A 22,258-nucleotide genomic window follows, 5' to 3' on the forward strand; every position below is an offset into this window, starting at 1 on the left:
TTAGCTCACGTCCATCTCACAGTAGGTCTAATGGGTCCCTGAACCCATCCTGTAGTGATTTCCCCAGTTCCAGAATATATAATTGGAATAGATACACTCAGCAATTAGCTTAACCACCATGTTGGATTCCTGACAGATGGAGTAAGGGCTATTATGGTAGGAAAAGCCAAGTGGAAGCCGTTAAAACTGCTGCTACCTAGGAAAATAGTAAACCAAAAGCAATATCACGTTCCAGGAGGAATTGCAGAGATTACTGCCACCATTAAGGACTTGAAGGATGCGGGGTTGTTGATTCCCACCATATCCTCACTCAACTCCCCTATTTGGTCTGTGGGAAAAAAAAAAAAAGATGGATCTTGGAGAATGACAGTGGATTATCAAAAACTTAGCCAGGTGATGGCTCCAATTTCAGCTGCAGTTCCAACATAGTTTCATTGCTTGAGCAAATTAATACATCTCCTGGTACCTGGTGTGTAGCTATTGATCTGGCTAGTGAATTTTTCTCCATACCTGTTTTTAAGGACCATCAGAAGCAGTTTGCCTTTAGCTGGCAAGGCCAGCAATACATATTCAGTTGCCTACCTCACAGCTACATCAAGTCTCCAGCCCTACTTCATAATTTAGTCCACAGGGACTTTGATCAACTTTCCCTTCCACAAGACTTCACACTGGTCCATTACATTGATGGTATTATGCTGATTGGACTCGGTAAGGAAGACGTGTCAATGACTCTGGACTTACTGATAAAACATTTGTGTGCAACAATGTGGGAAATTAATCCCACAAAAATTCAGGCACCTTCCACCTCAGTGAAATTACTAGGGGTCCAGTGGTGTGGGGAATATCAAGACATTCCTTCGAAAGTGAAGGATAAGTTATTGCATGTGGCTTCTCCCAAAACTAAAAAGAAGGCACAACACCTAGTGGGCCTCTTTGAATTTTGGAGTAGCATATTCCTCATTTGGATATGTTACTCCAGCCTATTTATAAGTGACTTGAAGAGCTGCTAGTTTTTAGTGGTACCCAGAACAAAAGAAGGCTCTACAACAGGCTGTGGTCAATGGTTTGGTTGGATGGTCAGGAGCTTGAAAGAAACATGATTGGAAAATTGGACACAAGCTTTTATGGGGAAGAGGTATGTGGATAGATCTCTCTGAATGGGCCAAAGAAGTAAAGATATTTGTGTCTCATGTGTCACAAAGGGTGAGCTCAGCAGAGGAAGATTTTAACAATCAAGTGATTAGGATGACTCATTCTGTGGGAACTAGTCATTCTGTTTCCCCAGCTACTCCTGTCATTGCTCAAGTGGCTCAAGAACAAAGTGGTCATGGTGGCAAGGATGGAGGTTATGCATGGGTCCAGCAGCATGGACTTCCACTCACCAAGGCGGACTTGGCTAGAGCCACTGCTAAGCACACAATCTACCAGCAGCAGATACCAACACTGAGTCCCTGATATGGCACCATCCCAAGGCGATCAGCCAGCAACCTGGTGGCAATTTAATTACACTGGAGTACTTCCATCATGGAAAGGGCAGTGTTTTGTTCTTAACGGGATAGACACTTACTCGGGACATGGGTTTGCCTTCCCTGCATTCAGTGCTTCTGCCAAAACTATTATCTGTGGACTTAAAGAATACCTTATCGACCGTCATGGTATCCTGCACAGCATTGCCTCTGATCAAGGGACTCCCTTCACAGCAAATGAAGTGCAGCAGTTGGCCCATACTCATGGAATTGACTGGTCTTACCATGTTTGCCATCATTCTGAAGCAGCTGGCTTGATAGAATGATGGAATGGCCTCCTAAAGACACAGTTACACCACCAGCTAGGTGTCAATACATTACAGGGATGGGGCAATGTTCTCCAGGAGGCTGTATTGCTCTAAACCAGGATCCAATATGTGGTGCTGTATCTCCCATGACCTGTATTCACGGGTCCAGGAATTAACGTGTGGAAATAGGAGTGGCACCACTCACTATTACCCCTAGTGACCTACTCACAAGATTTTTGCTTCCTGTCCCTGAGACCTTATGCTCTGCAGGTCTAGAGGTCTTAGTTCCAAAGGGAGGAATTCTCCCACCTGGAGACACATCACTGATTCCATTGAGCTGGAAACTAAGAATGCCATCTGTCTACTTTGGGCTCCTTATTCCTCTGGATCAACAGGCAAAGAAGGGAGTTACCATACTGGCTATTGTGATTGGTCCTGATTATGAAGAGGAAATCAGGTTGATATTACATAAGGGAGGTAATAATGTTACCGGAGAATGGCCTTGGTTCTCGTCTTTGGTGTAGGAAAGAATTCAAACACTGAGACAAATAGTGGCAAGTAAACAGAGGTTTATTAGCAAGCAGAGGGTTAGTAGTAAAAGTACACTTGACTAGGAAGCTTCAAGTGGGCTACTCAGGTAGAGAAAGAATCTGAGTTACCTGATAGTCCTTTTCTTAGGCTTTTATATCCTTCTTGTCTCGTATCTGTCTCTGTTAACATTTAAAAGCCAGGACAGGACCCCCTATGAAGGCTATCTCTTTGGCTTAAGGTTTAATTACCAAGTTAGGGATCTTATCAAGTTATGGACTTGATCAAGTTAAGGACTTTATCAAATCAAAGACCCCTGTAAAGATCATTTCCTTGGTTTGAAGTTTAACTGTGTAACGGCCATCTTACTGAGGAATGTCACCACCCCTGTCTCTTCCTTTGTAGGGACTGTCTTATTGAGGATTGTGAGCACCCCTGTCTCTTTCTTTGTAGGGATTGTCTCATTGAAGATTGTCACGACCCCCTGCCCCTTCCTCTTCCTGAGTGAAAGCTCTCCCCCTCCCCCTTACAATAAGAGTATCATGGATTGAATAATGTCCCCCCAGAAATGTGTGTGTTAACTTGGTTAGGCCACGATTCCCAGTATTATGTGGTCATCCTCCATTTTGTGATTGTAGTTTTATGTCAATAGGATTAGGGTAGGATTGTAATACCACCCTTAATCAGGTCACCTCCCTGAACCAAAGTAAAGGGAGTTTCCCTGGGTTGTGGCCTGCACCACTTTTTTAAGAGATAAAAGGAAATAGAAGCAAACGGAGAGTGGGTGACCTCATACCACCAAGAAAGCAGCACCAGGAGCAGAGTGCATCTTTGGACCCAGGGTTCTTGAGCCTGAGAAGCTCTTCGACCAGGGGAAGATTGAGGGCAAAGACCTTGCAGAGCTGACAGAGAGAGAAAACCTTCCCCTGGAGCTGATGCCCTGAATTTAGACTTTTAGCCTACTTTACTGTGAGGAAATAAATTACTCTTAGTTAAAGTCATCCACTTGTGGTATTTCTGTTATAGCAGCACTGGATGACTAAGACAAAAAGTATGTCTGGAATGCAGGCGATCCCTTAGGACATTTGTTAGGATGACCATGCCCTGTTTTTAAAACTACAGCACTTAGTAGTTTTAAGAACAGGGTACTACCATGCCCTATTTGGAAAACTACAGCAATCCAGTTCTGACATGATTACTAATGACCAAGGCTCTTCAGGAATGAAGGTTTGGGTCACCCCACCAGGCAAAGAACCATGACTAGCTGAGGTGCTTGCTGAGGGCAAAGGGAATACGGAATGGGCGGTAGAACATGGTAGTTCAAAATACCAGTTATGGCCATGTGATCAGTTGCAGAAATGATGACCATAACTGTTATGAGTATTTCTGTTTTTTATGTGTGCATCAGATATTTTTGTTTTCTTATAAAATATAAGATGTAAACAGGTGTAGTGCTTTTTTGGTTGTATTTATGTGTGTTCATTATATCATGTGTATCATGTTAAGCATAAGTTTCATGTTATAATTTTCTTTATTCAGAGATTATGTATGGTTTAAGGAGATGTGTACAGGTGCCAAGTTGAGAAGGGGTGCACTGTGATGGCTAACATTGTGCTTCAACTTGGGTAGGCCATGATTCTCAGTGTTTCAGCAGTCATTCAATGTTGTCATCACTTCCCTACTGAGATTTGCTATGTGATCACCCCCATGATGGGATTTGCTGTGAGTAGCCAATCAGTTGAAGGGGAGTTTCCTTGGCCATGTGGCCTGTATGGAATGTGGGCAGACATTCTGGAAGCCTGCAGGGGTTTTCACTTGTTCTGGATCCTGCACCTAGCTCTTATTCATCTGACCTCCAGTTCTTGGGACTTGAGTTAGCAGCTTACCTGCAATCTTGCCTGTCGATCTTGGAATTCATCAAACTTTGCAGCCTGTGAGCAACAGCCCTGCTGTCCATCCTACTGATCTTGGGTTCACCAGTCCCTGCAGCTAAATGAGTCAGGCGAAACCTCTATCCCTACCCATTCACATGGAACATTACACCCTCTAAAACCTTGTGAGTCATTTCCTTGACATAAATCTCTCTCTGTGTATGTATTTATACTTTGTCTTGGTTTTCCTTCTCTAGAGAACCTGGCCTAAGAAACTCACTGACAAATTATTCAGCCCAAGATGTCAGTAGTGCTGAGGTTGAGAAACCCTGGTCTAGACTGTTGAGGAATAATATTAAAAATATTATCTAAAACATCCCAGCCATTTTCTATTATTTTATCATGGTATTGAAAATATTATCTAAAATAAATCTTGCAGTCTCTCTCCATTTATTCAGTGCTTCTTCCTTTTTTTTTTTTATATCACTTTCCACAATTCAAATGTTTTTATTGGTTCTCTTGTTTGTTTTATTTCCTCCCCACTGGAATGTAAACTATATAAGGACAGGAAGTATTTTTTCTTCACTACTTTGTCCCCAGCACTTTAAACATAGGAGGTTCTCAACAAACATTCCTTCTAAAAAATGAATGTATCAGTAAATCTGGAAGCCTAAGATTGAAAGAGTTTGAAAATAAATCAAATAGGACAGATATTCTCCCTACTCTAATTAAATGTTTACAAATACACTAATTTTTTCCAAATACTATTAGATGTCATCCCGATGATAAGTACGTTTTAGGTAACAAGTCTTACCAAATAAGTTCAGAACTCCTGGGGCCATTCTAATAAATCACTCAGTATAATAGAACAGAGAGCAGCAGGGTGCTCTCTTTACCTACTTGTTTCCTGTACAGTTATGGAAAGGAGGTCATTATGGAGGAGACTAGAAAAGCAATATACAATATTGCTTTATAAAATATTTATGGACCTGGGGCACTGCCTGACTCCTATGTCATTGGGGATGCCACATATTCAACACAATCTAAGCTTCCTCTGACCAAATATCTCTGTCTTTGTAGTACAAGACCCTCTAAAACTGGATTGGGGTGACGATGGTACAATTCAGTAAATTTACTTAAACCATTGGATTACAACAATGCGTTGATTTCATACATCAATAAAGCTGTTAAAAATAATTTTTCAGGAACATTTCCATATATTTATTCACGGTAAGTTGAAAATATTTACTTTTGTTTACAACAGCTTCTAGTACACATCGATATGATTATTCTTATTACTCAGAATTGAAATCTTTTTTTTTTTTTATACCTCTGTGGTCTCCTCCTCACTTGGTACATAAAAAAAATAGCAGATAATAAATACACATTTGATTAACCTTCATGGATCAAAGTAAATTGAAGCCATATTGAACGAGTCTTTTCTCACTAATGAATTATGATTTTTCAGTAAGTTGTATCTTCTGGTGGCGTAGGCTAAGTGCTATGGCTGCTAAGCAAATGGTCGGCCGTTCAAGTCTGCCAGGCGCTCCTCGGAAACCCTATGGGGCATTGCATAGGGTCGCTATGAGTCGGAAAAGACTCGATAGCACTATTTTTTGTGTGTGTGTGTCTTCTGAGTTTTGTTTTGGCCCTAAAGTCTCCAGTTATTTTCATGGCTCCCTTAATACCCCTTATTTATCAACTCTCTTAGTTTTGATTCCCACAGAAGATGACACTGAGATGAGGATTCAAGTGCAAGCAATTTACTTGAAGGAGCAAGGAACATGGATGAGAGAGAGGAGAAGTGCAAAAGGGAAGAAAATACATTCAACAAAGCTTGCATTAAGTCAGCTACCACAGTGAATGAGTTTTCATCCTGGAAAATTTTTTGGAAAATGTACAAAACAGACATCTTGGAATTACCCCCAAGTAAACCGCTGTATCCCACACCTCTCAATGAAGGCTTCCCCTGGAGATACATAATTCTAGGTCATTTCTGCCACCATGCATCTGACAAAGTAGGTTCCAGCTGGTGCTGTCCTTTGGCAGTCAGACTGGTGTGCAATAAAGATGGTGAGATGATCCCAGGGAATGTAGGTGGGGCATTGATTGACATCATCTACTACTCCACAGTTCATGGGACAGACTCAATTCTACCAATAATCTCAAAAAATGAAGCTCTGAATGTACTCCACAAGTGTGTAACTACCATTCCTGATGACACCTCCAGAGAGTTCCGGAAAATAAACCATGTGAGGGAACAACTCATTTCATTGTATTGCTTACTACATCTTTTAGGGTCTTGCTGAATATACCTTAAAACTGCAATGAGATATAAAAGTAGAATAAAATGAGGAAAGGGAGAAAGTAAAGAAGAAGAAAGAAAGAGAAAACAAAGGAAGAAAAGAAGCAAGGGCCACAAACAGTGAATCAAAATCTCATGTTATCAAAGGCAATAATTACTATGAATCATCTGAAAAAAAATCTATCAAACCTAAATTCCCACCCTTGAACTTGAAAACCACATCATTGTTCTTATACAAAGTAGGATAGCAAAGTTAGGAGTATTAACTCAGTGATGGTTTGCCAGGTTGAACTCATCTCAATCTCAGACTCGTCCTCTGAAAAATGGGGTGAATGAAAATATACCTCAAAGAAATATTTTCATGGCAAGATAAAATCATACATGTAAAGCAATAAGCACAGTCCAGATGTCACAAGCAGTTGGTTATGCCTGTTGTATGATTTTAATTTTATTTCTTTCACAGAAAAACATACACATAACCAAATGAAGATGAAAAGCATCCATGTTTGAGAGATTAACCTTTGGGGAAACCACACCTACACTGAACAAGATTAATGCAGCAAATCTAAGTCTGGAATTTTCAGGAATGGTTCTAGGAAAGCTGGCTAAAGAAAGAACTTTATGGACAGCATATAGGAAAAAAGAGTCAAAAGGATTTACTTAGGAAAGAGTTGAGGAAAAATGGTAAAATAACAAATAGAAAGCAAATCATAGTTGCTTTGGGATTGGAAGAAATGATGCATGTCTTTTGAGGAAGAAAAAAGAATCAGGATATTTAAATTCATGACATTTGGTTTGGGGACCATAAAGTCCATTTAGCCCTGAGGCCAGTGGCTATCATCATGCACAAGAGGCTGCCCTACAAAGAAGCCTTCTCAGGAATCCCTTCATATCCTTATTCCTTAGGCTGTATATGAAGGGATTCAGCATGGGTGTGACCACAGTGTACATCACTGAGGCAATAGAGATTCTCTGGGAAGCATGGATCACAGTAGAACTGAGGAAGACCCCAAGGCCTGTTCCATAGAACAAGGAGACCACAGAGAGGTGAGACCCACAAGTGGAAAATGCCTTATACCTGGCCCCAACAGAGGATATCCTCATCAAATTGGAGACAATCTGAGAATAAGAGAAGAGGGTCCCTGAGAGGGGAAACACAACTAGCAGAACAGTCAACACACACAAACAGATGTTATTGATGAGTGTATCTGAGCAGGCCAATTTGATAATCTGAGCCAGTTCACAGAAGAAATGAGGGATTTCAGTGCCTATACAGAAGTTCAACCGTGTTATCAGTAGAATATGAAGCAGAGAGGCCCAGAAAATGATGACCCAAGACATCAAAACCAACAAGACACAGAGCCAGGGCTTCATGATGACTGTATAGTGCAGAGGGTGACAGATGGCCACGAACCGGTCATAAGCCATCAAGGATAGGATAAAATTGTCCAGTCCAGCAAATATCATGAAGAAATACACCTGAGTGAGGCATCCTATATAGGAAATTACTTTACTCTGTGTCTGAATGTTTACCAACATCTTTGGGACTGTGGTGGTGATGAAACAGATGTCGACAAAGGACAGGTTGGACAGGAAGAAGTACATGGGGGTGTGGAGGTGGGGGTCAGAGCTGACGGCCAGAATGATGAACAGGTTCCCAAGGACAGTGACCAGGTACATGGACAGGAAGAGTCCAAAGAAGAGAGGCTGAAGTTCAGAATCCTCTGAAAGGCCCAGCAAGAAGAATTCTGAAAATTTTGTTTGGTTTTCTGCTTCCATGTAGGTAGTGTGTAGGCTGCAGAAGGTAAAAAGCAACATTCAGTGAACAGTCAACTAGCATCTCAGCTAGTCATCACCTTTACAATACCAGCTATATTGTGTTATTGAGTCCTTCCAATGATAGTGACTCTCTCAGTCACAGGTAGCACTTTTCTATTTTAAATGTGTATAATTATTTGGACACTTTAGCAAAAATCTCTCTCTTTTTGGCTTCTGTTCACTGGTTCTGATTTTCCTACCTGTATCTATATACATAAACCAATTTCTTCTTTCACATGACTCTTCCAAGCTAATTGAAAACACTTTATGTGACTCTCAAGTGTGTACTTTTCCATGACAATCCCCATACCTCCTTCATTCTGGTAGCTCTATGTCAGTGAATAAAGGTCATCTGAGTTGAAATCCATATCTTAAATGTGACCTGTTACATCCTACTGATTTGATAGTTAACTCTTCATGTCTTATTTTTTCTTTTATAAAAATCTAGTTAATACTATTACCTTCTCTGTGAGGTTTAGAAATGAATGGTTTTGTGAATAGGAGGATCTCAATTAATAATATCAAATTAAAAAAAAAAAAAGCATTGCCGTAAAGTCAATTCCAACACAAATCAACCCAATATGACAGAGTACAACTTCCCCATAGGGTTTCCAAGGCTCTTATCTTTAGGGACGGAGGCTGCCACATCTTCCTCCCACAGAGTGGCTGGTGGGTTCCAACTGCCTAACTTTGAATTAGCGGCTTAGCACTTAACCACTGTGATAACAGGACTCCCAATTAATAATAACTATTATTATTATTATTAATCCATTCCTTTTATGGGAAACCTTGGTGTCATAGTGGCTAACAGCTATGACTGTCAACCAAAAGCCCGACAGTTTGAATCTACCAGGCGCTCCTTGGAAACTTTATAGGGCAGTTCTACTCTAGGTCTCTATGAGTCAGAATCGACTCGACAGCAATGGGTTTTTGGGTTTGGGGTTCCTTTTATGACAATTATTTTAGATATATAATTCTCTCAAGCTACAGTATAAAGCTGTGATTTCAAAAATGAGTGTTTGAATCATACCTCCTGAAATAGAATTTTGGCTCTACCAACTTACTACCTATGTGACCATGAGAAAGTTACTTAATCACTCAGCTGGAAATACTCCCTTCTCTGATGACAGTAGTAAATATTCCCTACATAATGAGATTGTTGAGTGAATTAAATGAGATGATAAATGTCATTTTTCTAGAGTGGTGCCTGTGATACAGAGTAGGCACTTGATAATTGTGATTTTCTGTTTTTAGCATCAAGATAAATCTGTCTTGCATGTCTATCACTTACCAATATCCCCTTTAAACTAGGGCAGCCATTAAGCAAGGATGGAATTGTGGTCATTATAAACACAACAAGTCTGTTACCTCTTTTGGACTCCATGCAGCTCTTCCAATTAGTAAAGATACCTATGGCTCCCTATTGGAGAAACCACTGGTCAGATGGATTCTTCAAAGAAAAGGAAAGGCCATGTGGACTCTATAAGTAAGAGAAGGGAATAACAGCACACAACCATTAAAATCAAATACAGAGCATGTGTGTGCTCATGTGTACTTGCTCTTGAAAGAGGATGTGTTGTACTAAAATCAGTGTAATTTATTACAAAGTGTACAATGGATAGATTAGATTAAAATATTAAAAACTTCTATAGAGCAAATTATACCGAAGAAAACTAAAAGTCAAACTTAAGATTTGAAAATAAATGTTTACATTTTCCAAAAAAGAAAAATAGTATTATTCATGCATAAAGAATGGAAGTTAATTAAAAAGAGAATAAAATCACTGAGGACATGTAATTTAGTCTGGGCAGATGAGAAGGAAAGGCTTCTCTGAAATAGGATTATTTGGCTGACAGAAGAAGAGTAGATAATTGTCATTCAGAGGAAGCAAGGAAAGGACAAGCACAATAGGTTGAGATAACCCACCCCAAAATCAAACCCACTGCCATCGAGTCGATTCCAACTCATAGCATAGTGGTTAAGTGCTACAGCTGCTAACCAAGAGCTCGGCAGTTCGAATCTGCCAGGTGCTCCTTGGAAACTCTATCGGGCAGTTCTACTCTGTCCTGTAGGGTTGCTATGAGTTGGAATGGACTCGACACCAGTGGGTTGAGATAACAGAAAGCTTAATTCCCTGTGGGGCGGTGACCTTGGAAGGAATTTAAGAGATCAGTGAGATAGAGAGCTGAGGATGAAGGGTAGGAAGGACAGAGCTTGTGAGGCCCACAAATAGAGCATTCAGTACTATTCCCTGATGTGACTCTTACGTGGGTAATTTTATATTTACTTGTGTGTCACAGATTGTGACTTTGTTTTCCTACCATTGCCTTAATATATAGAATGGCTGTTTTAAAACCACAGTGAACAGTATAATCTACATTAAAACACTAAAATATTTGTGATAAATTCATGAATAAACCAAGGCAATCAATCCCACTTTAGTCATTCTCCTGCATCATTTAAAATGACAAAATGAAATGGGTCTGAGTACTAAACCTCAAAAGTAATTATAGTATGTATAGACAATACTGAGGACACTAAGAAGAAATAGCATACAAATACAACTTTTAAGTGCTATCAGTAAGTTGGCAGGGTATTAAAGAAATATTTAGAAACCAGTAATTTTTCATGTAAGCAAAAATAGTTAGGGAATATATAGAAAAACCCAAACATAGTAGGAACAAAATAGACAATACCTCCCTTATAATATATTTTCTTTGAGTAGGTAATGGATACATTACTGGATGGAGGAAATCTAACACTAATCTATAATTTATAGAAGAGAGCGAAGTCATGTTTGAGGAGGGAAATAAGGTAAAGTGTCATAGCTGGTTGAGTTAGAGATTCTCCGGAAAATTATACATTCAAGAAATGGCCATTTCCAACTCTTCTTGGAGAGAGGGTCTAGGTTCCAGAAAGACAAAGAAGAAACATGAGAGCTGGAAAAGACTGGCCGCAGTGGAAATTTAAGTGTGTTCAAAGTACAGGGAGTTCACATTCCTAAGCAAGTATTGAAGATTTCAGTATCCTTACCAGAGAGATGAGGCCCAGTACATGCTTTTATTCCTCTTTTTCTTTTTACTCCACCAGCCCTGAAGGGGACACACTAACTCTTTCTGATGGTGTCACTGAAGCAGTTTCTCTTCTCTGTGGTCTGACTCTGAGAACCCCAATTTGGTTTTCACCAAGGCCGGGATCAAATATTTACAGGATGAGGGGCAATGAGGACATGTTTAAAGTTTCCTGAGTCTCCTGGGTTGGATCTCAGAGCTCTTCATTGAATAAATTGTTCTATTATCCTTTCACTCTCTAAACAATTCACCTTCCATGAGTACAAAAAAATTGCCTTCAAGTCGATTCAGACTCTTAGCGAACTTATAGGACAGAATGGTATTGCCTCAGAGGGTTTCCAGGAGCAGCTGGTGGATGCAACCTTTGGGCTAACATCCAATCTCAAAAAAGATAAAACAAAAAATTTTCTGCCAATTTTGTCTCTTTGTAGACACAATGAAGGGTTGTGGGGGCCGGAGGGGAGGGGTCTGTGAGATGGATTTATTTCCTCCAAGGAGAAATTCTTCTGTCTTTAGTTTCATTTTAAAGTAACAAGCTGTCTCTTAAGGAAAGTTAATTGCTACAAGGACCCAAACCTAGGAACCATCTTTCTTAGAGTGAAATCCCACCTTGGGAAGTGCTTGCCTTAAAGAATATTTGGTGATTTTATGGGACACTTGGTGTACTCAATGTTATGTAGGCAAGCAGGTTCCATTTGAAGAAAAGTAAGCTGGTTGATACTTTTAATGCTATTAAAGAACTAATAAAAGAAGGGCTGAAAAATATCCCCTGACATGCACTTAGTAACATGAAAACTTTGTTCATCTTAGAGAGGGCTCCATTTATTTCCTGGCTCTGTAAATAAAGTGGCAGGGTGAGAAATAATTCAGGTGGGCTGGTTGAAGAGTGATTGAGAATTGAAGAAATGTAGGTGGCAGGTATAGACCTATTTTGTAAAAGTTTGTCAGGAAAGGGAAGGAGAGAGATAAAACATAGCCTAAAGTGAATTTGGAGTATGGGAGAATTAAAAAAAAAAAAGTAATAGTATGGGAAAGTGTTTAATTTTAAAGATGATCATATATAGTGCAATATTTCAATACATAGGCAGTTATGACTACATAATTTTCAAGATGTTGTATACACTGAAGAAGCCCTGGTGGTACAGCAGTTAGGCATCAACTGCTAACCAAAACTTTGGTGATTCGAACCCATCAGCTGCTCTGCAGAAGAAAAATATGACAGTCTGCTTCTGTAAAGATTACAGCCTTGGACACCCTATGGGGCAGTTCTATTCTGACCTAGAGGGTCACTATCAGTTGGAATCCATTTGATGTCAACGAGTTTGGATTTGATTTAGCATAACCCAAACCCAGTGCCGTCGATACTGTAAAATAATGACAATCATAGTGTTCTATATCCCCAAAGTGCAGAAGACATGGGTCCAGAGATCAAAGGGTGGAAGTATAAATGGCCCAACATGACATCGCTCCCAGTGACCCACTTGGGGAATTTGTACTTCAGATTTCCTCAACTCTGGCCCCAACTCATAAAGAGAGTTCTTCTTCCATTTTATATTGCCACCAGAAATATCTACACATCCTCACCAACTCTGTTATTTTGTCTTTTTTTATTATTTCTATCATTATTAACCCCCACCCCCAAGCATCTGTCAATTTGTCATATTGTGGAGGCTTACCCGTTGCTGTGATGCTAGAAGTTATACTGCCAGTTTTCAAATACCAATGGCAGAAAAGTTTCAGCTGAGCTTCCAAACTAGGGGATACTAATAAGAAGGGCCCAACAGTCTACTTCTGAAAAGAATTAGCCACTGAAAACCTTTTGAATAGCAGTGGAACATTGATACAGTGCCAGAAGTCGAGTCCTTCAGGTTGGAAGGCACTCAAAAGACAACAGGGGAAGGGATACCTCCTCAAAGTAGAGTCGACATTAATGACGTAGATGGAATCAAGCTTTCGGGACCTTCATTTGCTGATATGGCACCACTCAAAATGAGAAGAAACAGCTGCAAACATCCATTAATAATTGGAACCTGGAACATTCAAAAGTACAAATCAAGGAAACTTGGAAATCGTCAAAAAAGAAATGGAATGCATAAACATCAATATACTAGGCATTTTTTTTTTTTTTTTTTTTTTTGCATTAGCAAGCTGAAAAGGACTGGTATTGGCCATTCTGAACTGGATAGTCATATGGTCTACTATGCTGGGAATGACAACTTGAAGAGGAATGGCATTGCATTCACTGAAGTACAATGCTGTCAGTGATAGAATACTATCCATAGCCTACAAGAAAGACCAGTTAATGTGACTATTATTCAAATTTATGCACCAACCACTAAGGCCAAAGATGAAGAAACTGAAGATTTTTACCAACTTCTGCAGTCTGAAATTGATCAAACATGCAATCAGGATGCATTGATAATACTGGTAATTGGAATGCGAAGGATGGAAACAAAGAAGAAGAATTGGTGGTTGGAAAATATGGCCTTGGTGATAGAAACAACACCAGAGATCACATGATAGACTTTTGCAAGACCAACAACTTCTTTATTGCAAATATCTTCTTTTCACCAATGTAAATGGAGACTATACTCATGGACCTCACCAGATGGAACACACAGGAATCAAATAAACTACATCTGTGGAAAAACTCAATGGGAAAGCTCAATATCATCAGTCAGAACAAGGCCAGGGGCCGACTGTGGAACAGACCATCAGTTGCTCATATACAAGTTCAGGTTGAAACTGAAGAAAATTAGAATAAGTCCATGAGAGCGAAAGTATGACCTTGAGCATATCCCTCCTGAATTTACAAACCATCTCAAGAACAGATTTGACTGAAGACCAGACAAGTTGTGGAACACCATCAAAGACATCATACATGAAAAAAGCAACAGGTTGTTAAAAAGACAGAAAACAAAGAAAAGACCAAAAAGGATGTCAGAACAGACTCCGAAACCTGCTTCTGAACGTTGAGTAGCTAAAGAGAAAGAGAGAAATGACTAAGAGCTGAATAGAGGATATCAAAGGGCAGCTTGAGAAGTCAAAGTAAAGTATTATAATGACTTGGGCAAAGACCTGGAGGTAAAAAACCAGAGGAACAACAGGCTTAGCATTTCTGAAGCTGAAAGAACTGAAGAAAAAAATTCAGGCCTTGAGTTGCAATGGTGAAGGATTCTATGGTGAAAATGTTGAACGATGCAGGAAGCATTAAAAAAAGATGGAAAGAATACACAGTGTCACTGTACCAAAAACAATTGGTTGACATTCAACTATTTTACAAGGTAGCATATGGTCACCAACCAATGGTACTGAAGGAAGAAGTTCAAGCTGTATTGAAGGCTTTATTGAAAAACAAGGCTCCAGGAAATGACAGAATACCGATTAAGATGTTTCAGCAAATGGATGCAACACTGGAAGCGCTCATTCGTCTATGCCAAGAAATTTCCAAGACAGCTCCCTGGCCAACTGAGTGGAAGAGATCCAGTTCATGCCTATTCCCAAGAAAGGTGATCCAAAAAATGAGGAAATTATTGAACAATATCATTAATATTACACACAAGTAAAAGTTTGCTGAAGATCATTCAAAAGCCGCTACAGCAGTGTATCAACTGGGAATTACCAGAAATTCAAGCTCCATTCAGAGGAGGAAGTAGAACAAGGTATATCATTGCTAATGTCAGGTGAATCAGAAAGATGTCAGAGAATACCAAAAAGATGTTTACCTGTGTTTTACTGACTATGCAAAAGCATTCAACTCTGTGGATCATAACAAATTACGGATAACATTTCAAAGAATGGGAATTCCAGACAACTAAATTAGGCTCATGAGGAACCTGTACATAGATTAAGAGGCAGTGGTTCAAACAGAGCAAGGGCATACTGCTCTGCTTAAAGTCAGGGAAGGTATGTGTCAGGGTTGTATCCTTTCATCATACCCACTCAATCTGTATGATGAAAAAGTAATCTGAGAAGCTGGAAGTATGAAGAAAAACAGGGCATCAAGACCGGAGGAAGACTCATGAACAACCTGCAATATGCAAATGACATGACCTTGCTTGCTGAAAGTGAAAGGGACTTGAAGCACTTACTGACAAAGATCAAAGATCACAGCCTTCAGTATGGATTATACCTCAACATAAACCCAGTGCCGTTGAGTCGATTCCAACTCATAGTGAAGAAAACAAAAATCCTCACAACTGGACCAATAAGCAACATCATGATAAACAGAGAAAAGATGAAGTTGTCACGGATTTCATTTTACTTGGATCCACAATCAACACCCATGGAAGCAGCAGTCAAGAAATCAAAAGTTGCATTGCATTGGACAAACCTATCACACACACACAAAAAAGTACCCCTTTAAAGTGTTGAAAAATGAAGATGTTACCTTGAAGACTAAGGTACGCCTGACCCAAGCCATAGTTTTTTCAGTCATCTTGTATGCATGCGAAAGCTGGAAAAACAAATCTGTCTTGGAAGAGGTACAACCAGAATGCTCTTTGGAAGCAAGGAGGGGAAGTTATGTATCACATACTTTGGACATGTTATCAGGAGAGATCAGTCACCGGAGAAGTACATTTTGCTTGGTAAAGTAGAGGGACAATGAAAAAGGGGAAGATCCTCAAAAAGATGGATTGACGCAGGGGCTGCAACAATGGGTTCAAGCATAAAAACGTTTGGAAAGATGGTGCAGGATCGGGCAGTGTTTTGTTCTGTTGTACATAGGGTTGCTATGAGTCGGAACTGACTCCATAGGACCTAACAACCTAACAACAACTTTATTATTAAAGTCATCCTCATGGAAGTGAAGTTGTATCTCAATGTGTTCTGATTTGAATGTCCTTAATGACTAATGATGTTGAGCATCTTTCATGTGTTTCATGCCCCTTCGTACATCTCTTTTAAAGAAATGTCTATTCACACCTTTTGCCCATTTTTATTTGGTTATTTGGGTATGGTTGTTAAATTGTAGGAGTTTCTTTTATGCCCTTTTATACCACCTTGTTCCCTTTTATACCATCCTGTTATATTGCACCATAACACTGCTGAACCAACATCTTGGGACAACCCTATGGTACAACCAGAAGCAAGCTAACTATGGAAGCAACAAGGATAGGTAAGACTGCCTGCGATGACAACTCATTGCTCAGGATTTTTTACTTTGTTCATTTTTCTAAGCCAAATTTCCTACTTTGTTGTTGAGTCTGTCAGCTAGTAGATATTTATTCTATAACATTTATTTTCCCCTTAATTTTTGCCAAAAGGCAAGTGCAAAGATGTCATTTTCTGTAAATGTCTTTCAGGTCTAGTTGTTTCATAATGTTGTTTGAACTCTGTATTTCCTTACTATTTTTTTTGTCTAGATATTCTAATCATTATTGAAATTTGTGTATTGAAGTCTCCAACTATTATTGTAAAATATTCCATTTTTCCCTTCAATTCTGTCAGTGTTCTTTTCATATATTTTGCTGCTCTGTTTTTAGGTGCATATGTGTTTTTAATTGCTATATCTTCTTAATGAATTGACCCTTTTACCATTATTTAATGTCTGTCTTTGTCTCATGTAACAGTTTTTGACTTAGTCTGTTGTCATTGTTGTTAGGTGCCATCGACTCAGTTCCAACTCATAGTGACCCTGTGTACCATAGAACGGAACACTGCCCAGTCCTGTGCCATCCTTACAGTTGTTCTTAGGCTTGAGCCCACTGTTGTAACCACTGTGTCAATCTACCTTGTTGAGGGTCTTCCTCTTTTCTGCTGACCCTGTATTTTACCAAGCATGATGTCTTTCTCCAGGGACTGATCCCTCCTGACAACATGTCAAAAGTATGTAAGACACAGTCTCACCATCCTAGCTTCTAAGGGGGCATTCTGATTGTACTTCTTCCAGGACAGACTTGTTTGTTCTTTTGGTAGTCCATGATATATTCAATATTCTTGACCAACATCACAACTGAAAGGCATCGATTCTTCTTCAGTCTTCCTTATTCATTGTCCAGCTTTTCCATGCATATGATGTGATTGAAAATACCATGGCTTGGGTCAGGTGCACCTTAGTCTTCAAGGTGATATCTTTGCTTTTCAACACTTTAAAGAGGTCCTTTGCAGCAGATTTTCCCAATGCAATGTATCTTTTGATTTCTTGACTGCTGCTTCCATGGGTATTGATTGTGGACCCAAGTAAAATGAAATCCTTGACAACTTCAAACTCTTCTCTGCTTATCACGATGTGGCTTACTGGTCCAGCTGTGAGGATTTTTGTTTTCTTTCAAGCAAGGTTGTGTTATCTGCATAACACAGGTTGTTAATGAGCCTTCCTCCAAACCTGATGTCCTGTTCTTCTTCATATAGTTCAGCTTCTCAGATTATTTGCTCAGCATACAGATTGAATAGGTATGGTGAAAGGATACAACCATGATACACACCTTTCCTGACTTTAAACCACTCAGTATCCCCTTGTTCTGTCTGAACACCTGCCTCTTGATCTATGTACAGGTTCCTTATGAGCACAATTAAGTGTTCTGGAATTTCCATTCTTCAGAATGTTATCCATAATTTGTTATGATCCACACAGTCAAATGCCTTTGCATACTCAATAAAACACAGGTAAATATCCTTCTGGTATTCTCTGCTTTCAGATAGGATGCATTTGACATCAGCAAGGATATCCATGGTGACTTAGTCTAGTTTGTGTAATATTAATATAGCCACCACAGCTGTCTTTTGGTTACTATTTACATGGAACATTTTTTTCAACTTATTTGTGTTGTTGAATCTAAACTGAGTGTCATTTACAGCATGTTGTTGCATCGCTTTTTTGTCAGTTTGTTTTTGTTTTTATTTTTTGTGTTCTTTTATCCATTCTGTCTCTCTGTGTTTATTGAAGATTTAATCCGTTTACAAATTCAGATGAGACACAAAGGAGGGTATTAAATAATGATAAAAGGGTCAGTTATCAAGAAGATATAACAATTATAAACATACATGCACCTACCAACAAAGCCTCAGAATATATGAACAAAATACTGACAGAACTGAAGTGAAAAATAGTTCTACAACTGGAGTAGAGAAAATACATTTTCTTTAGTGTTTCAGTATCAAAATAAGAGGATATATTTTCTTGTTTAGCTGTATAACCTGTGATTAAATCTTTAGCCTTTGAAAATTTGGATTACTTGCCCTGGAATCTGTGTTGCAATCGTTCCTTTGTAGAAAAACAAGTTCCTTTGTAGAAAAACAAGGTAATCGAGATTTTGTTGTTGATTAAACCAGGGGACAAGACAATGAGCAATACCATCAGAACCTGAGATAATTGACCAAAGTCTGGATCCATCTTGTGATCAAAACCAGGATGGCAATAAGAGACCTGCTAGATGTCAACAATAGGTGACTTTGACATAATGTCCACCTCAAAGAAGAATCAACATTCCTGGAAATCTCTAAACCCTGACCCTCTCCCTAAAAAACCATCCAGTCAGCCCTTTTGGGGCAGACAGAATTTGGGGAACCCTCTGTTTCTTGAACATGGTGTTCAATAAAGCCCTCTTGCTGCTTACCTCCTCCTGTCTCAGTATTGGCTTTGCAGCAGGCAGCTCAAACCCGCAATTTGTGGTAACACAACAGTATTTTCAGACATCAAAACGCCACTCTCAAAAATGGACAGTATATTGAGAGAGAAGATAAATAAGAAAATAGAGAATTTGAACAACAGTATAAATATATCAGCAACGACTTGACAGCAACGGGTTTGGGGTTTTTGGCTTTATTTTATTTTTCCCATATCATTAAACTTTCATGTCAAAACTACTTGTACTTTCCATTTTAGAAATAATGCTTTAGTATAAAGAATGAGAAAGCTGTCTTAGACTAGAAACTGATGTAAATAAATTTTCTCAGTTAATTAATTGCCAACTTGTAAATCTCATCTCCTTTCCTGCCATTGCTGTGATATAAATTGTTACTTGTACTCATTCTACTTGTTAAATATCTATTTGTTTTGGCTGGAAGGCAGAGCATAAGATTACAGGCAAGCTGAACTCATGCTGTCCCATGGTTCATTCCTTTAATAAATTTTATTTGTTTAAATATCAAATTGGAGTGTTGGTCCAGTGAATTCACGAGGACAAATGTTGGGTTCAATAGAAATCAAAATATATTTGATCATTTTTAACAAGTTTCGCTGCTAATGGTGGTGTATGTTGGGGAGGAAGGGTGATTCAGGCTCCCAAACTAGAAAAATTAGGATATATCTTTAAAATGATAAAGGATGTTGATTTTTAAATGAGAGATAGCATTCAAATGGAATCACTAAGAAATGACAATTAATGAATATTCAAAGGACTAATGCTAAAATGATAAGTATTCAATAATATTCTGCTAATTCAAACAAATGCAATGTAATGAAAAAGAAAAGGTGCATAAGTATTATAATGTCAAAAACAAATTTGCCATTATTTGTAGATAAGCACTGGGAGGTGGAGAGCCCTTAGATCTCTGAAGATGCAGCCCTGTGTGAGTTCTTCATTGATCCATTTTAGCAAACCCCCTAGGGAAGTTGTTCCCAAAGTTCAGCTGTGCTTGATAAGATTCACCTACATGTGAGGAGTGTGCTTCTTAGTTCAATAGGATACAGGAGACCAAATGGGCAGCTCCTGTCCGGAGGGAGAAAGGGACAGGAACTGGTTGAATGGACACAGGGAACCTGGAGTGGAAAGGGGAGGGTACTATCACATGGTGGGTATTGCAACAAATGTCACAAAACAATGTGTATAAATTATTGTATGAGAAATTAACTTGAGATGTAAGCTTTCACCCAAAACACAATTTAAAAAAAAAAAAAAAATTAGCAGTTTAAATCCACCTAGTGGCACCACAGAAGAAAGACCTAACAATCTGCTCCTATATAGATTGTTGTTAGTTGTCATCCAGTCATTCCAAGTCAAGCCAAGAAATCTCTATGGAGCAGTTATACCCTATAACACTTGGGGTCACCATGCTTAGGCCCCACCTAAGACCAATTGAATCAGAATTTTGGGGGCTAATTCTAATGTTCACCTGGGGCTGAGAACCACTGGCCTAAAAGATCTGTACAAATCTCCTTTGTGATGGAGAGGCCAAGAGCTGGGTTTGACTTAAGATGTCTATGAGTTCTTCCTACCTGGGTTGACATTCACTTTTGCTCCACACCACCCACTTCCCCACCTGGATGACATTTTCCAGATTGCTATGTCCAATTGTCCACAAAACCTCTTACCCTTGGGATACCTGTTCCATGTCCCAACTATCCAGGGAAAAGTTACTGTTGAAGATCTCAGTTCAAGCATCATTCCCTCTATGGAAGTCTTTTCAAATTCTCGTTTCCAAGGGTACAATGAAAACATTCTCCTTTCTGTCCCTGAGGCCTCATCAACAAGTGTAGTTTTCCATCATCATACCTGTGACACTTATTGCCCCCTGTTCACAAGCCTGAAAATGTACACAAAAAACCATGGCCTGGCTGATGTCTTTAAAAAAAAAAGAATAGATAAGATTCAGCTGGAGGTTTACAAAAACACCAATTGCTGGGACCCACAACTGTGGGAATTTCAGACTCAGTAGATCTGGGGTGCAGGCCAAATATTTGCATTTCTAACAAGCTCCCAGGTGGTGCTGAATCTGCTTGTCCAGAGACCACACTTTCAGAACCACTGTTCTTGTCTGTGTCCCTGGTGCTTGGACCTAATAAAGGTTTTTTCTTCACTGTTTACTGCTTCCCCACAAAGCCCACCCTCACCAGGATACACTGGCTTTCAGATAGCATCATGGAAGCACTTGGGTGCCCTTGCTATTTCTGCTACAATGATTTTCCCCAGAAAGTACAGGGAGATACACCATGCAGACAATGCTGATCTCATTTCTCTCAAGGTCCAGTATAGTTTTCTTTGGGGCCCTGGGAGGTAACTTAAAATTTCCAGGAATTCAGGGACTGAATTCTCAGAGTATGTTATTAAAGAAATTGTTCTATTGTCATTTTACTCTTAACACAATTCAGATCCCTTGGGGTAAAGAGAATACTAGAAAAAAAAACTTTCTGCTAAGTCTGTCTCCCTGAGGGTAGCTGTGGAGACAGATGAATTTCTTTCTTCTAAATATTCCTTCTTTATCTATTATGTTCAAACACTTGCAGTCAACAAATTCTACTGGAGATTAAACAAGTTCTCTCATCTTCCTTTGAAGAAGTCTTCCAGGACCCACATGCTCCTTGATGTATTACCATAACTCTTGCCTCTCTTTAACAAGGTTTAATTTCCAAATTAGAAGTTTCACCCCAAGGGATGTGTTAATGCTTCAAGAACTCTCAATAACCTTGACCCTCAAAATCTCATTGTGACAAAAATGAAAAGTATTTTGGTTAAGCTATCTTTTGCAGCCTTATGGATTACCTGGAGTCTACCATGCCATGAAAGCAGAATAATGTCCCTATTTCAAGAAAGAGAATGCAGTCATTAGTAACTTCACTACTGAAAAAAATCAAGCAGTTTACAGACTGGAAATATCCCTTAGAATGTATTGAACACGTGAGGTCACTGCAGACCTCAGGGAGAGTGACTGTGATGGAGGTAGAAAGACTCCAGATCAGGTTAGTTGAAGAGAGAGTAACCAGTGTGGAAAAGAAAATGCAAGTGCAGACCAAATATTTAATATTTAAAAGTTAGGAGCAATACCCAAAGGGGAATGTGGGGTGATGAGTGGGCCTTATTTACATTAAAAGATGGAAACGTGTTGAACTATATTGGAAATTGTATTCTTGCATGCAGACATTGGGATATACAGGATAAAGAAAGATAAGTAATAGTGTAAAGTACTAAAACATCAGGAATGGATGGGATAGAAAGCTCAGATGGATATA

At 39.2% G+C, this 22,258-nt stretch overlaps 1 protein-coding gene across 1 annotated transcript; it reads right to left on the reverse strand.

Annotated features, from left to right (window-relative positions):
- Nucleotides 1-7,318: 7,318 nt before the first annotated feature.
- On the reverse strand, nucleotides 7,319-8,257 carry LOC126070969 (olfactory receptor 7D4-like). Its single transcript, XM_049875285.1, has one exon. The coding sequence runs from the start codon at nucleotides 8,255-8,257 to the stop codon at nucleotides 7,319-7,321; it is 939 nt and encodes a 312-aa protein (XP_049731242.1).
- Nucleotides 8,258-22,258: the final 14,001 nt, after the last annotated feature.

The sequence above is a fragment of the Elephas maximus genome, chromosome 3 (assembly GCF_024166365.1).
Source record: "Elephas maximus indicus isolate mEleMax1 chromosome 3, mEleMax1 primary haplotype, whole genome shotgun sequence".
Taxonomy (NCBI): domain Eukaryota; kingdom Metazoa; phylum Chordata; class Mammalia; order Proboscidea; family Elephantidae; genus Elephas; species Elephas maximus.

What these genes read in the sequence shown, in the direction of transcription:
- LOC126070969 (XM_049875285.1), bottom strand. Translation starts at nt 8,257, where the DNA reads ATGGAAGCAGAAAACCAAACAAAATTTTCAGAATTCTTCTTGCTGGGC.